The sequence below is a fragment of the Strix aluco genome, chromosome 8 (genome assembly GCF_031877795.1).
Source record: "Strix aluco isolate bStrAlu1 chromosome 8, bStrAlu1.hap1, whole genome shotgun sequence".
Lineage (NCBI taxonomy): Eukaryota > Metazoa > Chordata > Aves > Strigiformes > Strigidae > Strix > Strix aluco.
This window is the reverse complement of record NC_133938.1, coordinates 23932060-23952400: the sequence shown is the minus strand read 5'-3', so window position 1 is coordinate 23952400 and position 20341 is coordinate 23932060. Positions and strand designations below refer to the sequence as shown.

The window sequence follows — 20341 nt, the reverse complement described above, 5'->3', positions numbered from 1 at the left end:
ATATGTGAATAATGCAAACTAAAGTACATTGCTAATCCTTACAGAAAGCACAGATTAATTAGTATTTCTGTTTTGTTGGGCGCATAGAAACTTGCACATATAACGTGGTAGATTTTATATGTATGTGCATATGTTTTGATTTAGTCACTGTGATCAATGGATTTAACTACAGCCCTTCCAATGTAATTCTCCAACAGATTTCCAATATATCTTATTCAGTTTAGTAGCTATTTTCTAGATCACTTTTTCATTAATTTTACTCTCCATCTGTACGTGTTGTAGCACAGAATGGACACCCTTTGAACAGTCAAAGCAAGCCACAGGTCAGATTTCTGCAAGGATTTTTTTGGGAGCAAAGGGCCATAAATGAGGAGAACAAAAGGACATTATTTTTTATAATGAACAATAATTTTGAAATGTGAAGTATAGCTGAATACAACTTCAAATAACAAAGAATCTTATTTTTATTAGTCATCTTAAAAAGTCGTTCTGTTTCTTTCAATGCTAATTATCATGCCACAGTCTGAGAGTAATTTTTTGTGTGGCACTGAAATTGCAGAAAACTATGAGTCTGTCCTGCAGAGAACCTGCTTGTATTGTGGATGGCATGCAAGCTGAGAATGCCTCTCAGCTCACTTGGGAAAACAAAGTGGAAACAAGACATTAAAAATGGGTTTGATGTAGACAATGTCAATCTTTCTCACTCAAAAATCTCAAAAGTTACTGAAAATATAGTCTGTGCTGTCTAAACAAGTCCAACATTAGTTAGGGCTTTCTGTAGATCAGTACTTATAATCTGTGCATCTACTTTTCCAGACTTTTTCAGTCATGTGCACAATCTGACTGTTGGAAGACCCCCTTTTCAGGTAAGGTTTGTTTTATGGTTATTTTCTCACAGAATAGCGTTACTTAGCATCAGAAGAAAAATGAGTTGGATTATCATTGTTATTAGTTTTGCCACCATGTGAGACTCCTTGAAAGAAACTTCAGTAACTTCAGACCACTCAGAATTTTACAGCATCCTACCTTGGTTTGGTTTAGAAACCTCAAGGGAAGAAATATTCGGCCATATCCTATCAAACTTTGGAGGATCTGCATGCATCAGGAAAAATCAGGTTTTGTTATTTACATCTGTGATATTGTTCTAAACAGGCAAGCATATGGACAAAGACATAGATTACAAACATCCATTACTGGACTAGTCTAGGTTGCACTTGAACAATACATGACTCCACAGTGAACAAGAAAACAAGCAATTGATGATTCCCAAAACACCAAATGGACATAAAATACTGTGCATAACAATTTATCTTCTGTGGTTTACAATATAATTTTTTGTGCTAAGAAAATATCCTAGACCAATATAGATGGTTCTAACACCAGGAACGAAACAGGAACATATTCTGTTAAATCTGGCCTGCAGAGATAAAATGACAATATCGGAAAAAATCGGATTTCTTACCAAAGACACGTATCTTACCGTAACATCCTGTTTTAGGGCCTTTTGAGTGAATTATATTTCTGTTATCAGAAGAAATGTATTTACCAGTTGAGTGGGCCTTTTCTTTTGCTCTCACTCTTTTGTGTGTTTTATCTATTTCCTATCATCTCTGCTGATATATTTTATAGTTTGATTTTTTCTTGGTAAAACCATCAAATGTCTACATTTCTTAAAAGCCCTTTTGTCATTCAGTGGAAGAATTAGCTATGTCTCTTTAGAGCTTCATTTTCTTTGGTCAATCTGTTTTGGGGCTGGGGTAGTGGGGAGTGATAACCCTTAGAAGAATGGGTGTTGAAACTGAGAGTAAGTAAAGGGGATGGGGTTGTGGGGGAAGGAAAGAAAACTTTTATTTGGGTCCTGATCTGGGAAACAGTATTTACATTCTCCTTATTCTTCTGTTATAGTATTTTCTCTGTTTCCATCTGCCTAGCTCTGAACATCAGGTTTGGACCATGTTTTTATCATCTTCTGTAAGTACTGCAGTAGTTGTGTCCTTTCTGAGCTGAACAGAATTTTTCTTAATGGTCACATCAGCCTACATAGTGGTGATATTTGTGAGAGAGCGCTACTTCTTCATTTCTACCTACAAGGAATTCAGCTGGGTAGTGAGTAGATGGCAGTTGTCACAACTTGGTTAGCATCAAGGATCTAGGCTTACATGTCTTTTTGAAGAAGGTGTGTTTCACTGTTATGTCCATCTTAGTGGAAGACCTGCAGGGAAGCTACGACAAAAAGACTGGGGCTTCAAACATCTGATGTGGAAGAGGACATCCCATAGTATCTTCTGGCCCATTTGTCAAGGGTGAAGAGAAATTGGCTGAGTGGGGCTGGCTGTCCCAAAAGTCCTCCCACATAGAGAACAATTCAAGGAAAGGATGATGGCCTGCCCTGTGCCATTTACTGTTAGGTGGTCTTCTGCAATTGAATCAGTCAAGTTGTGATATAATCACATCGTTACATCATATTCTTGCACTTTTGTGTTTTTTCCTTATCAATCAAGAAAATGGAAGAAAGAAAAACTGAGTCAGTTTGGTAGATTCTCAAACAGTCTATGTATTGACTAAAAATAACCTGCTTCCACTGGTCAGATCCACCAATTCACACACATAGGAAGTGCAGACACAATAGTTAGAGCGTATGACAAAAGGTATCTAAAGGCCATACTTACTGAGGTGGCATGGTAACCCTAGCCCACTGAAAGACTAATTCCATGCACCTGAGAGACCACCTTCCTCCTCCTCCTCCTGAAACACTGACTGACTGGTTATAGTAAAGAAGTTTCAAGCACACAGAGAAAGATTACTTGCACAGTTAATTCACTGTTAAAATTTTGGTAGATTTAGGAACACTTAGGCTTGACCTAAAGATTTTAAAGGGAATAGAGGTTAGAGAATACATATAAAAATCAGAAGGTAAAAAAGGAAAAGCAATCTTTGACTACATTGATCTGCTGTCCCCTGAGCCTTTTTCAGCCATTGAGCAACATCAGGGTTCTTGCAGAAAACCTGTAACATTTCAGACTGGAGCTTCCAATATCCTGTTTTTGTTGTTGAATACTGTGGGGCAGACCTACTATAAAAATTTGCATGCATAATGGTCTTTAATTGAAATGACCTAGGTATTACCAGAAGTAAAAGTAGTAGCATCAAAGCTTTGTAATGCCTTAGGACTAACCCTCTGGAATGTCTGTCATTTAACAAACTGTAGGTCCTAGATAGGAAATCAGATATTTTATATAATCTGAATCATATAATCAGTAATATTTCATATATAATCTTATTCTGATGATGATTTCCCCAAGTAATCTCTTGACCAAATAAAATCATTACTTGTATGACAGAAAAAATCGGCGTTACATATCTCTTAGTAATCCTATAAATGCTATAGATCTGTGCTCATATTAGCAAACTTACTTAAAATGGAGGTTGTGACTTACTGCAAAATAATTAAAAAAAACCTTGACCCTTTAAATTAGATTACATTGAGCCAAGTTTCTTAATGGCCACCCAAAACAATAATGAGCATATTTACAGTGCCTGAAGATTACCAATTAGGTATTATTACTAGTGATTGTTATTAGTGATAATTATAACCATCTTAGAAGGGACTTCTGGAGGCCATTTGTTTCCACCCTTTGCTCATAGCAGGGTCAACTTTAAAGTCAGATGAGATTGTTCAGGGTCATATCCAGCTGAGACCAGCTGCTGTCTTCAGTGTCCCTGGACTGCTTGGTAATCTGGTTAATGCTCCTGGAGACTTAATGTTTCTATTATGTGCTTTTTTTAAAAATCTTTGGTAAAGAGAATATATTTTTTTTACATCCTTATTCGTGGACTGTATTATCACCAAGATTACTGGTTTCTTGAAAATGTCCTTTATTCCTATTTTTGAAATTTTCTTTTTTTTTTTAATGGAGATGACTTTATCTGAAAAGGTATGTGAGACGTCCAAGTCAAAGAATGTTGACTGTCATTCCCACAAGTATATTGAAGCAGATGAGTCATCCTTTGAACAGGCACTGGGAAGATTCATTTAGCAGTTAGTTATTCTTTTATAGCAACTTCTGAAAATATTTCTAGTCCTCAGTGATTACCACGAAGGGTTTTATTTATAGAGAGGTTGACTAGATAAACCAAGCTTTTCCAGAACAGTTCCATGTATGGACACTGTATCTGTAATTAGTCATTATTTGCCAGAATAATTAATGAATTTTGGAATAGGTATTCTAGAGATACACTATATAAATCTACTGTAATATATTCTATGATAGTTATTCTAGGCAAACAAGGCTACAGAAATGTGAAAAAGAGTTTCTAAAAGTATGTTTTAGTGTTGTTATTTAAAAGTGAAGCTACTGTAGGCAACTTTAACAGTAGAGGTATGTGAGCAGAAAATCAGGTATGACATTTTAGATTTGTGTTAGAAATTTATTGCATTTTTAGTTACTATTGTTCCAAAGCCAATTCTATGAAGAAAATAAGTATTGGAAAAAAAAAAAAATCTTATTTTCATGAAGTAAGGAGTATCTGATTGCATTACGCTTATTAGGTGTATGATAATTTCCTTTTTTTTCTCCCCTCCCAATTCTTTTTTGGATATACGGTATTAGAATTACCTATGATATTAAATGAAGAAAATCTGTCTCAAATAGCCACTGCAGTCTGCACCATGGGCTAGGTTATGGTTTCAGATTGGGGAAATAATGGAAATGAATGGGTGGTTTCAGCCTGATTCCAACCAGACAGCTGCACATGAAAAAAACCTGTCCTGATTTTGGCAGAAATTAATCAGCACTTTGTTGGTTTCTGACTCCAACCAAGTACTGAGCTGGCAGTAAAATTAAGCCCACTGAGAGGGGCTATCCTTCCTCAGGGATGAAGAGCGCAGGTGACGGAGTGTATGAAGACTACACTGCTGCCTGGGCATCTGTGCTCTATGGCAGACTAGCGTATTTTTTTCGCCTAAATTGTTTCTGCTGACCCAGTCCACAAACAATGCATTTGATGAAAATTACTATTAATAAATCAGTAAGTCTTAAATAATGCTCACTCTAATGGCAGACAGGGAGCACTTGTGTTGACAACTATCATTACTTATTTAATTTATAATAACAATAAGGAACTCTAGTGAGACACTCTGATTAAGATGTTTTTTAACTTTCCTTCAACTTCTATTTAAAACACAAAAAAGCATTAAAAAAATTGTCAACGTAAGCTTAATTATTCTAGTAGAAGACCATGTTTCTAGTCATAGAAAACTGGCCTTGCTACTGCCTGTTTTAAACTGTGGGTAGGTGAGAGTAAATAGGTATTCTAAAATGTAGATGTCTGCTGAGCACAGAGTTATATGTATGACAGTGCTTTTAGGTGTTAGTATTAGACCAAAAAATTAGGAATGATAAAAAACCTGAAATCAATCATAGATTTAGTAACTGCTGGAATAACTGGGTATGTTTATATCAGATCATATTCCATCATTTCTTGCAAAGATCACACTATCATTATTACAGCATTTCTATCTCTTCAGGTCTATCTGAAGTCATGATAACCTACCTCACATAGAATTTGCCTTTCAGCACTTTCACAACACTGCAAAATGTAACTCATCAAAAGAGAAGAAATGCTGAAAAAGTTTTTTTTAAAATCACCCCTTTATTTTATTAAGTTAAAAAAAAAATACTTGGCCAATGTTAGGCAATCTTTTTTGGAGCAATGTAGGAAGTTTCATACCTGTTCCTTTGAAGAAAGGAGAATTCTGCATAAATGTGAAGATGTGGTTGTTTTATGGCAGCTCCTCAACCATAACAGCTTTTATAACTGTTGGAAGAATTTAAATGCAATTAGTCCTTTACGTGTCCACTTGTTGTCTTAAAAGAAAGTGATCTTTTTAAAGGATTTAAAGAAATAATAAAATCCAATGATACAGCTCTGGAAACTTTTAGATATCAGAAAAAAATCCACTGATTTTAACAAATGTGTTGGCTAATTCTCAAACTAATGAGGTCTGAGGGAGTGTTCTTCAATTATAAGTATTTCCACTAAAAATATTTGCAAAAGTGCACAAGGAATTCAAGGAATATTTTTGGAAGAAAATATTTAGGTACTTTCTCATGACAAAAGATGTAAAATGGTCTGTTGATAGTTTGCAGGGGTGGTTCCTTTTTATTTTGATTGGTTCTGCTTTTTCCTACAAAGATGCTGAAATTGGCTGGTCGACTAGGATTATTGTACAGTAATTCACAACTGATGAAGAACAGTAAATCAAGATCTTCTTTTAAAAATCAGAATGCTGATTTGGAAACCTCATTCTTCCCTTACACTCTATGAAATAAACTGATTACATGTCTGAGGGACAGAAAGAAAGAGGAAAGGGGAAAATATAGAAGTGTGTTTTTTCCCAGCAATTTCTCCCCAAGCTTCATAGATAATTGGATTTTTAAATATCTTTGTGGATCATATCTGCTCTCTATAAACTTCCTTGAGTAACTATAGCTAAACTTGCATATTGCAAGTGCAATGTGTTTTCTATGGGTACCATGGTACATATTGAAATGTTGGTATCTTATTTTCTATCATGTCCTATCACTTGATTGTTTATTAATGGTTAAAACAAAGATAACTGTGAACAAAGTAATTTCTTGTATATTACAGCAAATCAAAAAAGCACTGGAAAGACTATTTGACTGATACACTGTTCTTAACTAACTGAAGATGATGAAGGTAAACTGAGATGAATGAGAAACCACACTAAACTGTCAGTGGCCATGTCTACTAGACTGGTGAGTATGGCTCTTCTTATCTGTTAAAATTGGTGGATCTGGCAAAACAAAAACTGAAACAAAGGCTCCCCCAAATCCCACTCCAACAACCCATCAGTGCTCCCTGGAGCAGCGTTGGTAGTTTCTGACCCTGCACTAGAAATCACCCCGCAAAGAGATGGTTTCTGCTCAGCGGCAGTGCAGGCGCTCTGCTTACTGAACTTCAAGGGTGAAATCCTAGTTATATAGAAGAAAACTAGCTTTGTTATGAACCCTAAGAGGTAAATAAACTATTCATAATGTCTTTTATTTGGAATGTTAAATTTCTTTCAGATCCAGTGTTCAAATGAGTGCATTATACCACATAGGCTATCAATATTTTCTTTCAGCCCAGTAATGTTTTAATATAATGGAAAATTTAACTGCTGAAGTGAAAAATTCTGAGTGCTTCAAAGTTTTAAAGTAAAGGAGGGAAAACAAATACTGTTACAGGCTTGATAATATAATCAGTTAGTTAGATAAGGTGATTGCCTTAGACTACGAGCCTGATTAATAGTATTATCTATTAAAAAGTCAGATTTGGATAAAATTGAATTGAAATGAGAACATTTGCTAGTATGTCCAAAATAATATATATAGTCTGAAGACAATATTTAAATGTTCTAAGGAGATAAACATCTTAATGGTCTCTCAACAGTGCAACTCTCTCTGTAAAACCTGACCTCAAATAATAATAGAGAAGTAATGTACAACCTAGTTCTGCATGTTTATATCCTACTGACATATGTGGGTGTTGTGTATATATTCTAGTCGAGCTTGGCATTGTAATGGCTTTGATCCCATGACTGTAAATTTAATGAGAGAACTTCTCAGTTACTGCAAGGGGGCAAAATCAGGTCCAAAATACTTTGTGTTGTAATAAAAAAGAAAAAAAAAAATCCGCTAGTATTTGCACTCACAACCTTTTAAGACATATATTTACGACATTAAAATTTCATAACAAATATATAAAACAAAGAAAGCTACACTCATCCAGACACTATTTTAGTTCCAGAAAAATCCCTACTAGTTCTTTTAAGGTTAAGAAAACAATAAAATAAGAAAGTGCCCATTCAGTCTTTTTTTTTTCACTCTTGTGTCTTGCATTCGTTACCGTTAAAAAAAAACCCTCTTCATTTGAAATTGGCTACAAAGAAGAACAAAAACATAGAGAACAAAGCAGAAAATACCATTTGATTATCGTGATTGCATCTTGCACTTGAGTGCACGTCTGTCTCTAAACTCTGACTCATCTGCCACCAGCAGGCTTTAAGGTGATAATCACCCACACAGAGCTATTTGCACATCATGTCTATCCTATCCTGTATCTAATTATACCCTTTATAACAAACTGTTTAGCATAATTAGTGGAGTGATGCTTTACAGGAAAAAAAGATAAGAAGCTATAGTTTAGAAGATTCAACTTTTTGAAGGCATACATGTACAGATTAGTAACTTTGGTATTTGGTCACAATAATGAACATTCTGATGCATTGGTCTATGTAAAATTGTACAATCATTATTTTAGCAAGTAAAATAATGAAGTTATAAGAATATTTACATACTATAGGTAAGCATTGCTTAAAATTATGAAATGGTTTTGGGACTCATTAATTGCTAACACTTTCACCAGTATTTTTCCAGACATGGCTGAAAAGGCCAGCATTGTAATCAAAAATGCTGGAAATGATCAAAGAACCTATTATTCAACTGATAGACAACAGCAGGTACAAATGACCTTAATGGGAAAGCTCTGATTTTTTTTATTTTTTCTTTTCTTCTAGATGATCAGAAAGGATGTTTACTTAATGACCACTCTTTCTTTGTGTTCAAACTTTAATGATGAGCTGCTTTAATACAAGATCCTTTGAGGTAAAAAAGGAATAGAGAATGATACATATATGTGTACACAGGTAAATATCTTTTATTTTTCTTTGCTTGCTTTCATTGCAGTCTTAAAAGTGTTAAATGAAGATCACTTGCAGTGGCATCTTCTTTGTATGCTGGCAGTTTAGTCTTCATAACCCCCACCCCAACCCTGTCCTCCTTATATACTAGGAAAAGCTTGGAGCACACAAAAGCCAATAACCCTCCCCCCACCCTTCCCGCCCCCTTAGTGTTTGCTGCCAGGCAAAATAAAACCCAAACTGTATCTCCTGAGAGTAACTTCCTATCCCCAGATGGGGAGAAACTCTGCTGATATGAACACAAACATTGTATTAGCATAGACAAAAGAAGAAATCATGCAGAATCCATTAAAGCAGCCACAACTAATTAATCTTGTTTGGTTTTATGTGTTAATTGTACTTCTGTTAAATTCTCTTAGAGACCAAGATAAATTTATGGGTTCTATCTTTGCTTAATGATAATTCTGCTATTTCTATCTTATAGGAAAGATGTTCAGAACATTGTGCAAGTAGAGCTATTTTCCCCCTGAGCTATTTAAGAAAAAACACATGAAAAAACCAAGCAGAGTATCAGTATTTACTTGTGCTCATGAAGAGATTCTCATGCTTCATCCTTTCCAGGTAGGCAAAGAAATTTGTTGAATTCTATCACATATTATTCCAAGACATTTACAGCAGATTAAAGATAAAGCATAGACTCGCAGAAACTCTTGTATTTCCTATGGAATGTTAAACAGAATTTTCTCCATTTGTAATAGATAAACTGTAAGAATCACCCCAGTGTAAAATACAGAGGTCAACAATGCATCCTTTCAGGTCACCATTATTTAAAAGGTATTTGAGTTTCCCTATTAAGTTTTCAAAGGCCAACATCTGCTGATGCTCAGAAATGGAAGATGTGGTGACAAAGGCTGTATGGAGTGTAAAGTGAAAACACAACCGTATAGTCCATGCAACACAGTACTAAAACTACAGCACAACCAAACTCCAAAGAGCTATTTTCCCATTCATCCCATTTCTGTTACTAATGGCAGGAATATTCCTGAGAACAGCAACATAAACATCTCTTTCATTGAGTTTATTTTTTTGGTTATAAAATATATGTATAAACACAAAGTTTTGAAAATAGCACATCACTATGCATTTGCAGTCATGCAAATGTCAAAGAAGATATTACATTGGGAAAGTTACATTATTAAGATTGAAGGCTTTCATTTGCACGTTATTGTCATTGATGCTGTTTCACTATTAAAGCTGCAAAACAGATGCCATGACATCCAGCTGTTAACACTGCTCTCATTTGCAAGGAGTATAGTTTTGATGGCATTTAACTTGATGTCTAGAGCTTAACAAATCAGCACCATTCATGAGCTTAAGTAAACTGAGCTGATTTATAAATTGACAGATCTGATGCTGCATCATAAGAAGTGAGACAGTTTTACCCAAATTATTAGAAGCTTTTCAGCTGGGTATCAGGTAAGGGAAATTGCATTTTACTACTGTGGTATTTTATCATTGTGATAGTCCTGCATCACAAAAGTTGTGTTGAAAGCCTCTACAAAGCTGAGGTGGTGGGGAATATTCTCTCAGTCAGCTACAGCAGGATCCCATTTCTTTATTTGTAATCAGCTAATGTGCCATGACTGTGTGCACTTCTCAGCTATGGAACTCAGCTGAGACTCACAGCTGAGCTACTGTGCACTTAAGTCTCTTCAAGTGTTTTATTTAATTAATCACCTATTTCATTGATACAGTAGTTCTTTACATAGTGGTGTTATGGTTTTATTATAGTTTAATATTTTGGTGCTTTAATTGCATATAGGTAAGCAGGTTTTTTGAGGGAATGCGATTCTGTTTTATTTTGTGGAGTAAAGGGCAGTTCAAAGGCTGCTGGAGTTAATGCAAAGATTCCAGCAGATACACTGCATTTGCTAAGCTACTTCATAAAAATGAAAACTCTTTCATTTATAAACTCTTCCATTTGCTCTTTGAATTTACACACACACATGAAAATTAATGGTCCTATACTTCTCTGTTATTAGCAAACACTTATTTTTTCTTTAAAAGATGCTCAACAAATATTTTCTGTGGAACAGTGTCTTAATTCTCTGTATAACACTCAGTTTTCATCTGCTGATCAGAAAATCTGCAGTTGAAGGCAGATGTGTTGTCTGGAGTGACATTCTCTCTGACCACGTAATATGGTTACATGTTAATTCAACAGAGGAAGGCCAATATGTAGCCCTTGCACTACAGAGCACATTTTCAGAGAAACATTATCTACAACAGAAAGGGATATTGGGAAATTAGATCCAAGAAGCTGAATGACAATGCAAAACAATACTGGTTTTATTACTTACTACCAATACTGGAAATACTGGGTATACCTGTAGAGAAAGAAAACACAAAAAGTATAGTTAGTCATTTGCTGTAGTTGGCTGAGCTATTACATCTAAGATTCTGAAAACCATTTTCTCCTAATTTTCAGAATATTATATCAATACGTAATTAAACCTAAGCAACTGCCAATATGTACCCAGCCCTTTATAAATGCAGAGTCTTTAGGTTTTTCAGTATGAGGCTGCAGGGACCACTAAAATTTATTGACAGATGGGTATTTCTGGGACCTACACCAGCTCTCTGAACTTCATGAATTTGTTCAGAACAGTTTTGTATTTCATCTAACCAGCCATTAGGTTTAATGCTCTAGATAAAAATATCAGTCATGCATGTATTATGCAGATCTAGGAGAATAATTTAACCAAGGGATAGATGCATTGCAAACTGCTTTGACCAGCTGCTTAAATCAGTTGATACCTTCTGTTGCATTAACTGTATATAGCTATTTTTTTCCTCTTTTACCTGACGGTTATCTAAATTAAGCTATGGAAAAGAAAGGTAATTGAGCGGAACAATCTAATGCATTAGGTTGCTCATACTGACTAAGCTTCTCATTGATTTTTTTTTTTTCTTTCCCCTCCCACTGCTTTCATTTCAATTCCTAAGCTGAATTAATGCAAGGAAACCATTCCAGAGGCAGGTGAGATTTACCAGAAGAGGTAGGGCTGCTGAGGAGTAAAACTCCTCTGCTGGATTAGCATTGGGGATCTCATGTTGCATGATGCAGTCCCAACATGTAGCTTGTCGTCAGGTCTGCCCTGAAAGGTGTGTAGCACAAAAATATGGATATGAAATCTTTAATAAAATGCCATTTTCTGTAGATTAAATGGAATTGCTAATGGCACTATTGCTAGTCTCTTGGGTTAAAGTCACAAATTGTGGATTGGTATTTAAATCCTGGATATTTGCATTCTCTTAGTTAAATACAGTTTGCCTTTTGTAAGTTTTATTGACTTTTGATGGCATGCATTTTACTGCAGAAATCTGTCTGTTTCTCCATTAAACATCTGCTATACTTCTTTCAACATCTATCTTGAAGTTCTGTCTTACTCGGAGATGGCATGGACCTCATTCTGCCATTAAGCAAACTGGAGCACAGGAATGTCTTGGGGATAAATGATATACACTGTAAGCAAGGTTGCAGAGTCAAGTTGGGAACATTTTTAACTCATGGCATGGCTAAGACATGGCCGAAGTAACTGCATTGCAGAATGGCAACCATAAACAGATCTTTTGTGTTTCACCACATCAGTTCTGGGGCACACGTCAGAACCGCAGCTCTCTGGTTTCATATCCTATGGAACCTGTGGTCTGGTAGAGCGTCAGGCACAGCACTGGAGACAGCACCTGCTGCCAACCGAGCCCCACACTCAGGTGTTGTTTGCAAACAGAATTATTTCTACTTCTGCTGAGATTAACATGTGTTTTCCAAAATTTTAGAATCATGAGGTATTGAAAGCCAAATAAAAATATCGTAATAGAACAATGCTGTTATAGTTCTAAAAGTAACAAAAAGTGCTTTTTTTCAGTTAGGATAATGTAAGAGCACTGCTATTCTTTTGTCTTAAATGTCAAAAAGGCAATCAATTTTCAAATAATTTTCCCTGAAATTTCATAGCAGCTTGTTTACATTTTTGCAAGTCATTGTAGCTATTTTAAATTAACAGGATTCATTTTCCTTTATACACTGATGGAACCTGCAAAATATTAGACAAAATACAGATACTGTGTTCTCGCACTCACACTTCCACTGTGAAATGGTATTTGTATTTCCTCTGGGTATACTCCCCCGCCTCAAACCTCTCTCTCTCCTACACACACACACAAATATCCTTTCCTTTCTCTTCTGAACAGATTGTAGCAAAGGGAGAGGTTTTCCTGCAAGTCTGCTCTCCTCATTTTACTGTACTTCAAAATTTTCAATGAATTCATAGTGATAAATGCTTCCTGGGCAGAGAATAATGAAAACAAGATGCCTGCTAGCCTGAAGGGCTCCGTATTAACCTTGCAAAGTTGTCTTCAGGTGCTGTTTGAAAAGCTCTTTTGATATTTCTGTACAGAGTTTCTGGGTTGGTGTGATCTTCTGTAACCAGCTTGATTTTTGTAATACCAGGTATTCCTGTGTGTGGTGACTGGCCTTGATAGTGCACTACTTTGTGTCCTTTCTGCTAGAGAGAGTGAGAATGGCACTTCTAAGTTTGTCTGGAAAAGAGCTGGTTATGTAGGTCCACGAAGCAGGATCTATTAACACTCTGTGAAAACCGCACATATGATGGGAAAATTATTCTTAGTACGAGTGTTTTTGTGAGATCTGGAGTTACATATTGAGGCTAGCTCTTAAATTCAGCTGAGCTGTATTTGGTGCAAGTCCTTAGGTAACGAGGCACGGGAGGTGGGATTCTGCCTCTCCCCCTCTGTCAGGAGGCAGGCGGGGGCCCAACTGCACGGCTCCTCCCATGGCACTGCCACTGTGGACACCAATGGGCTGAGGGGAGCCAGCCGCCCCCGCCAGCCCTTTGGAGACTGATACGTTACATGATGCGGATTGTCTCCAGTCAGCCTTGTACTGAAATCTGTGAGTACTTTGCAGCAGTGAAATGATGTGAACAGGTTGTAGAGACAGAGATGAAGAATCAGGCCCATTACTTACCTTGATGCACTGAGCTATTCAGCTAGACGTAAAGAGTAAATAAAACCAAGTGATTGCATTTATGTATATTCAGTTGTTAAACCAAGGCAATGTTCAGTCTAAATTATCTTCCAGTTGAAATCACTGGGATATTATTAATGGTAATAGTTTTATAGCGAAGAAACAGTGAGCAAATCGTGCAAAGTTCAGGAGCAGCTACTGCCCCCAAAATGGCAAACATTGCAGAAGAAAGTCTCTAACACTATTTATTATTTCTGACTTGAGTTGAGGGTGGTATATTACATGTTCACTGTAAGTGCATCTAAATATACACGCATTACTTGAGAGAAAAAAATCTGGTGTTTTCCTTTCATAAGATCTTCTGCATCTGCCCTGTAATTTTCTCATTTCCCCTTTTCCCAGGAATGGGTTGTTTTAGCTATTTGCTACCATGAAGCTGACTACTGAGAATGGAGAAAAAAAGCAAATCAGATGCTAGCAAAGAAAGCAAGTTTTTGATTTCTTCTGTAATTTGTGTTAGTGTGAAATCCCTAACACAAAGAAAGAGCATCAGGCTTTCGGTGAGAAGGGCCACACTGCTGCTTCCAGTCACAGGGTGGGTCATACCCTGCAGTCCCTCTTATCACCTCCATTGTCAATGCCTGCGTGCGCTTCCCGCCAGCCGCGCAATTAATGCAGCCAGGCTGCATCCCTTCCTGGGCATGGAGTATGCCTGGGATGAAGGAATTATTCTGGCAGCTAAGTCTTGGCTACCATCTTTCCCATGGGCTTCTCTGCCTCTTCTCCATCATAAGCTGAACATGCACCTGCCTTATGACAGGGAGCCAGGGACAGGCTCCTGCTGCTATCAAAACATGACACCCAGCTCCCAGCTTGCTCACATTCAGGGAAAGACTGTCAGCCAGAGCTCAGTGAATTATCCAGGTGAATACAGCCCAGAGACTGAGAATTAAGGCTGTCTCCTATGAAGGCATGCAGGATATGATAGTAAACAGTGCAGTGCATGTTTGGATTCATATTAATTGCTGATCAAAGCTGTGTGAGAGCTTTTCTGACAAAAGAGACATCCTTATAATTGCACTCTACACCACACTTTTAAACTCTTAAAACAAGAACAAAATATAGAGCTTTCCATAGCAAAGAGTCAGAGCAAAGCTGTTAATGCCACATCTGATCTTCTGCTAGAATAACTGTGCTGCAGCATGACAGCACTCCCTGCAGCGAGTCTTTTCTCCCTTTGCAACTCCTCCACTGACGCATGATTGCAATATCAGATCCTCAGCATCAGTTTCAGAGGTTATGAATTCTCTAGTAATTTAAAGCCCTGAGAAGCCGGAAGAACCTTGCATCTTGTAATCCCTCAAAGGAGTGATTGTTAGGATCACAGGAGTAAACTTTTCATGTATCGCCAAACCTGTATTCAGCCAAAGGACCATACACAGTGAAAGACACAATTCTTAGGAAATGTCACATGTATTTCATTGCAAGAGCCCTAGAACTCCTGCTACTGTTAATTTCGCAGTTGCTTGCTCTGTAAAGATTGAAAATTTCTAAATTCCCAGAAAAAGAACTACTTACTTGAAGTCTGTTATACTCTACCTCTGCTTTCCCAAGCAGTATCACCACACATGAATGGGACAGAGAAAATATTTACTTATTGGTTTATTGGGTAACACCTTTAAAATCTGGACTTTTTTCTTATGATGTTCTAGTGACTCTAAACCAGTACTGAAAACTCTGTCTAAGAAACTCCCAGTGAGATCAAAGGACTTTTTTTCAAGTAGTCATGATTTATTGATAGAATATTAGATATTAGAAGCTTCAAAAAGCCTGAAACTCAGACCATTTTTAGAACTTTGAGTATCTTAGAAAAGACACTTTGCCTACCCATACTGCTGCTTAAGGACTAGAACCTTCTTTCATTGCCCCTTGTCGCTGTATATGGCAAAAACAGAGTAGTTTGAAACCAGTGATGGATGGAAACAATTCATTTCTCAGCAACAGATGCCACAATAACCAGCGCAAACAACCAACTCAGCAGGGTCATGCAAGAGGGTAGAGTGTTGAAGAATATTTTTTCAAGTCCCATTTAAAAAAACAGAGCATATGTTATTTATAGTGCATTGGGTTTTAGGTATGTACCTGCAATGTTTTGCTGCCCATTACACTGGATACCTAGTTGGAAGGAAGTTAGTTTATCATTTGCAGGTTTTCCTGACACTTCTGTGCTCCTGAATGCTCTTGATACACTACAGCTTTGCCCTCACCATCAAGTTTCCCAGCCTGACACAGCTTTTGTGTGACATCTTTCTGTGGCTTTACATCTTCTGTAAGCTTCATGAGCCAAAATGAATATAGAATAGGAACAACAAGAAGTTTTGCCATTTTGTAACTTATTATTGCATTCATATCTTCTTTTTTCTCTAAGAAAGATGTTATCAAAATCATCAAGGAGCAACCTTTTACATGTTAAGCACAAGTGTCCCATTCCTTCAAATCGAGATCATGTGGAATCACCTCCTCTACCTCAGTCATGAAGCAGGCACTGGAAAGCTCCTTCCAGCTGTTTGGGAGAAAGGGGCTCTTAGAAAATGGGACACTTTCTACTTTATGAGTCTGCTTTGACAGGACAGCAGGATGTGTGATCTTTTCAGTTACAGGGATCCATGCTACTTGGACTCCTGAATAGAAAGCCTGCCATCATACAACCTCTTGGCCTACTTCCTTCATCCCCGTCCTTCAAGATGGCTTTGTGTCAGCAAATATTCATGGGTAAAACTACAAACACAGATGAGGGTAATCAGTGCAATACTTCAAGCGCCATATTTTTGCCAGAAACTGTTTCCATGGCAGCTGTGCTGCAGTGATGCCTCATAAGTCTTTTCCCATTCAGGGAGGATTAAGGCCTTGCTGCTGAGACAGAGGCTCTACTATCAGAGGGGGACCTGCTGCAGGAGAAATTCAGTAAACTGATTGAGACCATCTGCCTAACTGTGGCTGAAAAGAACCACCAATGTTCCCTGTGTCCTGGTCAATCTTTTGTTTCATGTTGAACTATGAATTAGGAAAGTCATGTAACAGCTGGGAGGCAGTTTTCACCGAATGTCAAGCACTTCTCGTATGAGTTATTGGTTGTGGAGGGACTGACAAAAAGCAAGCAGGCTTTGATGGATGTCAGCCCAGCACAGTCTTAGCTCTGTCTGATGGAGCGAAGTACATAAGTGCCAAAGATGTCCTAAACAACAGGAGGAAGAAAAGGGCTAGTGCTGTCAGACACATACAACTGCTGAGGAGAAAAGCTATCTTGTAATACCAACTATAGAGAAATTCAATAAGTTCACTCTGAGTGTCAAAACATATTGCAGGACAAACTATCCATACAATGTGGCAGCACAAGGGAACAAATGTAATCACAAAATAGTGAATAAGATAGAGTGAAAAATATAAAATAAATGCTATGTGGGAGACAAATGTGGAAATATTGTTAGTGCCAGTAAACAACAGAGTACTCTGTGTCTTTCACAAGCAAAGCACAGAAAAAACATTCGTGTTCTCCTGAAAAACTCATGTTGACTTAAAATGAGAAGGATACAGAAAACAGCTTTATGTCATGGTTTAGGCTATGACTAGAGTATAATCTAGAACGGTCTTGTATTTCATAAACTGTGTCTTGAAAAGGTATAATAAGGTCTTACTGGCCACAAAAAAAATGGCAGAAGCAGAACAGTGGAAACAACAGAAGTTCCAGTTGGGAAAGATTTGGAAATGGACAGTAGGCTTCTTGTTGAATCTCAGCAAATTACCCAAATTCAGAGAATCTCAAGAAAAAGGATCTTTTTGTGAAAAAATTTTCTGTGTACATCTATTTTTAGCTGTATCTTATTTAAGCACACTCATATAAAAAAACTTTAAATCCATTTAAAATTTAAAATATTTTGGTCTTAGATGGAAAAGATAGACTCTGAAAATTGGAGAAAGGAAGAGTATCAGAGGGACACTGTATTACTGGATTATACAAAGTGGCCCCAGGGAATTAAAGTAATATATCTAGGGAAGTTTAGAGTCAAACCAGGTAAGTTAATTCTATCAACATGTTTCAACAACTGTTTACAGAATTCCACCTGATCGGGGGAGTATATGCTGACCACACGATGGAGATGGTGACATAAATGAACAGGATAAGTGAAACTACATTGGCTGTGCAGAGAGTTTACATAATAATTCAAAATTTCATATGCTCCAACACATGCAGCATTCAATCAGGAAGTGACAAAAGAAATGAAGTTTTTACATACCATAAATGATTGCTGCCTGTAGCAAGTAATCAGACAGCCCGCAAGAAGACAAGCTGATTTAGTTCTGAGGAGTGCATAGGACCTGATTCAAGAAGTAGTTATCAGAGAACCACTTCTGGACTGAAAGTCAACATACTTGTTGAGAAGGATAAAAAAAAAAAAATCCATTGCAGTAATATTTAATTTTCAGAGAGTGAGCAGATAAAACCAAGGAAGTTAGTTAAAAGAAAAATGAGAAGAACAGCTAAAAAGATTTAATGCGAACAGCTTGGAGGCAGGCTAAAGTGTATGAGACTCAGAATAATCACATAAAACCCATCAATTTTTTAAAAAGATTACAAAATTTTAGAAGATTTTAGAAAATTTAAGAAGATTACAAAATCTTCTAAACAAAAAAAACCCCAAACCCCAACACCCAACCCAAAACAGCAGAATGAAGATTATTTTGGAAAGACACCCTTCAAAAGTGTAAGTCATCTCAATGGAGAAAGATAGGGGAAAAAAAAGCATAAAATCTGTCAAGTTAAATATAAACCACAGTATTTTGAGATTCAACTTGCTACAGACATAAAATTTAATAATTCTTTTTTGTTAAAATAACCACACTAGAAGCAGGAGGCCTCCCAGTGAGATGATTAGGTAGACAGGCAATCAAGGTACAAAAGTACTGGATCCTAACTTAATTGTTTTCACTGATGTTCACAGCAAAGAAGGTTAGAGAGATTCTCACAATCTGAGGAAGTTTCTCAATGTCTATCATAATCTGAAGGTGTTTTAGAAGATGTAAACAATATAGAACATAAGAATTGCCATAAGGTGATGTTCACTCAAACAGTGTTTTAAAGGAACTCAAATATGACATTTCTGAACTAACTACTGTAACATATGAACCTGTCACTTATGTCAGCCTTGATACGAGAAGAAATGTAACTGTGGCACAGTCTTTAAAAAGGACTCAAGGGCTGATTCCTGTAATAACAAAATATAAAGCAGACACATTTTTATGCCATTGTAAAAGATCCATGTTGTTCTTATGTCTAGAATCATGTGTAGTTTTAGCCTCACCAAATAAAAAAATGACATCATAGAACCAGAAGTGAGCAAGAAAACACAGATGACCAGAGATGTGGCATGGTTTTATATATGATAAGATTAAATAGATTAGGATTCATCATTTATAAAATAGGTTGGAGGAGTGGACATATCAAATCTATGCAATAAATGGTATAACAGATGCAAATAGGAATGCATTACTCTCTATTTCTTCCTATCTAAGCAGGTACAGGCTTAATCATATAAAAACATCTAAAGAAAACAAAAGGAAATACCTTTCACTCATTGTGTCATTAAAATGTGAACTGTATTGCCACAAGTTGTCACTGAGATAAAGGTTGTGACAGCTGGGTCTCTCTCTCCACTTAGCAGCTAGCAACCACTGCCGGTAGGATGGAGGGTCCAGCTCAGAAAGCCAGTTTGTTGCTGGCAACGGGTAAGGCAAAGAAGACATCCTTCATACTACTTCCTCTTTGCCATAAATTCCTGCTGCTGGTCACTGCTAAAGTCAGGATTTGAGGGTAAGTGGAGCATTCGTCAGCTCAAACAAGGTTATGTTTTCATGATGCTATCATAATAATAAAAAACAGAAAAGACTGACTATTATTTGCAAAATATTTTTATTTTTGATGGAACTGTTTATCTGATGGCATTCAATAATGTTGAAAGTTGTTTTAACAGGCTTCAGGCATTCTTTCAGTGGGCGCTAATCCCACTGTTCTTTCTGGTGTGTGCTCAACTGATTGGAAATGATGTAACTGATATAGCAAGCTGCATTTAGAAAGATCCTCGTTTTCATGTTCAGTTGTATCTTGTCACTAGTTTAGATGATGGCTGGGCAGCAACTACATTATACATATATGTATCTATGTGCATACATATGTATGTATGTGCGTATGTATATATATAAAAATTATATAAATAAAACCAACCTAGTAAACTTCACAATTTTTTTCTGAACATAGCTTTTAAGTATTAATTCTGTGAGCCACACTCACTTTTTATAACATGCGAAAAAGTGAATATTCTTACAAAATGTTTTTCCCCCACTTTTTGGAAGTTCTTCTTTTTCTGCTCAGTAAGAATTTTATCATAATTTCATGCCCCCACACTTCATGGTTTGTTACTTGGTCTATTACTCTCACATTTAACTTGATAAGGTCCTGCTTCGTATGATATTCATTTTTGAGTTTTGATTCTTCACAGCTGCTGCTTTGAAGTCATAGATAACATTCTGAG

At 36.7% G+C, this 20341-nt stretch overlaps 1 protein-coding gene and 1 long non-coding RNA gene across 9 annotated transcripts in view; one reads left to right on the top strand and one right to left on the bottom strand.

The window, feature by feature from the left end:
- The window catches only part of NTNG1 (netrin G1), a 157344-nt gene that overhangs the window by 39115 nt on the left and 97888 nt on the right, over window positions 1-20341 (bottom strand). For 5 of the 8 annotated variants that reach the window (XM_074832658.1, XM_074832657.1, XM_074832660.1 and 2 more), the window contains exon 5: window positions 11065-11091. In XM_074832658.1, coding sequence (XP_074688759.1) covers window positions 11065-11091 — 27 coding nt within the window. Of the gene's footprint in view, window positions 1-1026; window positions 1093-11064; window positions 11092-20341 lie in introns of all 8 variants that reach the window. The other 3 variants (XM_074832665.1, XM_074832661.1, XM_074832663.1) reach the window with 1 other exon arrangement.
- LOC141926602 (uncharacterized) lies at window positions 6695-9263 on the top strand. The gene is made up of 3 exons (XR_012624160.1): window positions 6695-6779; window positions 8582-8710; window positions 9189-9263. It is a non-coding gene; the product is annotated as an uncharacterized LOC141926602 (long non-coding RNA).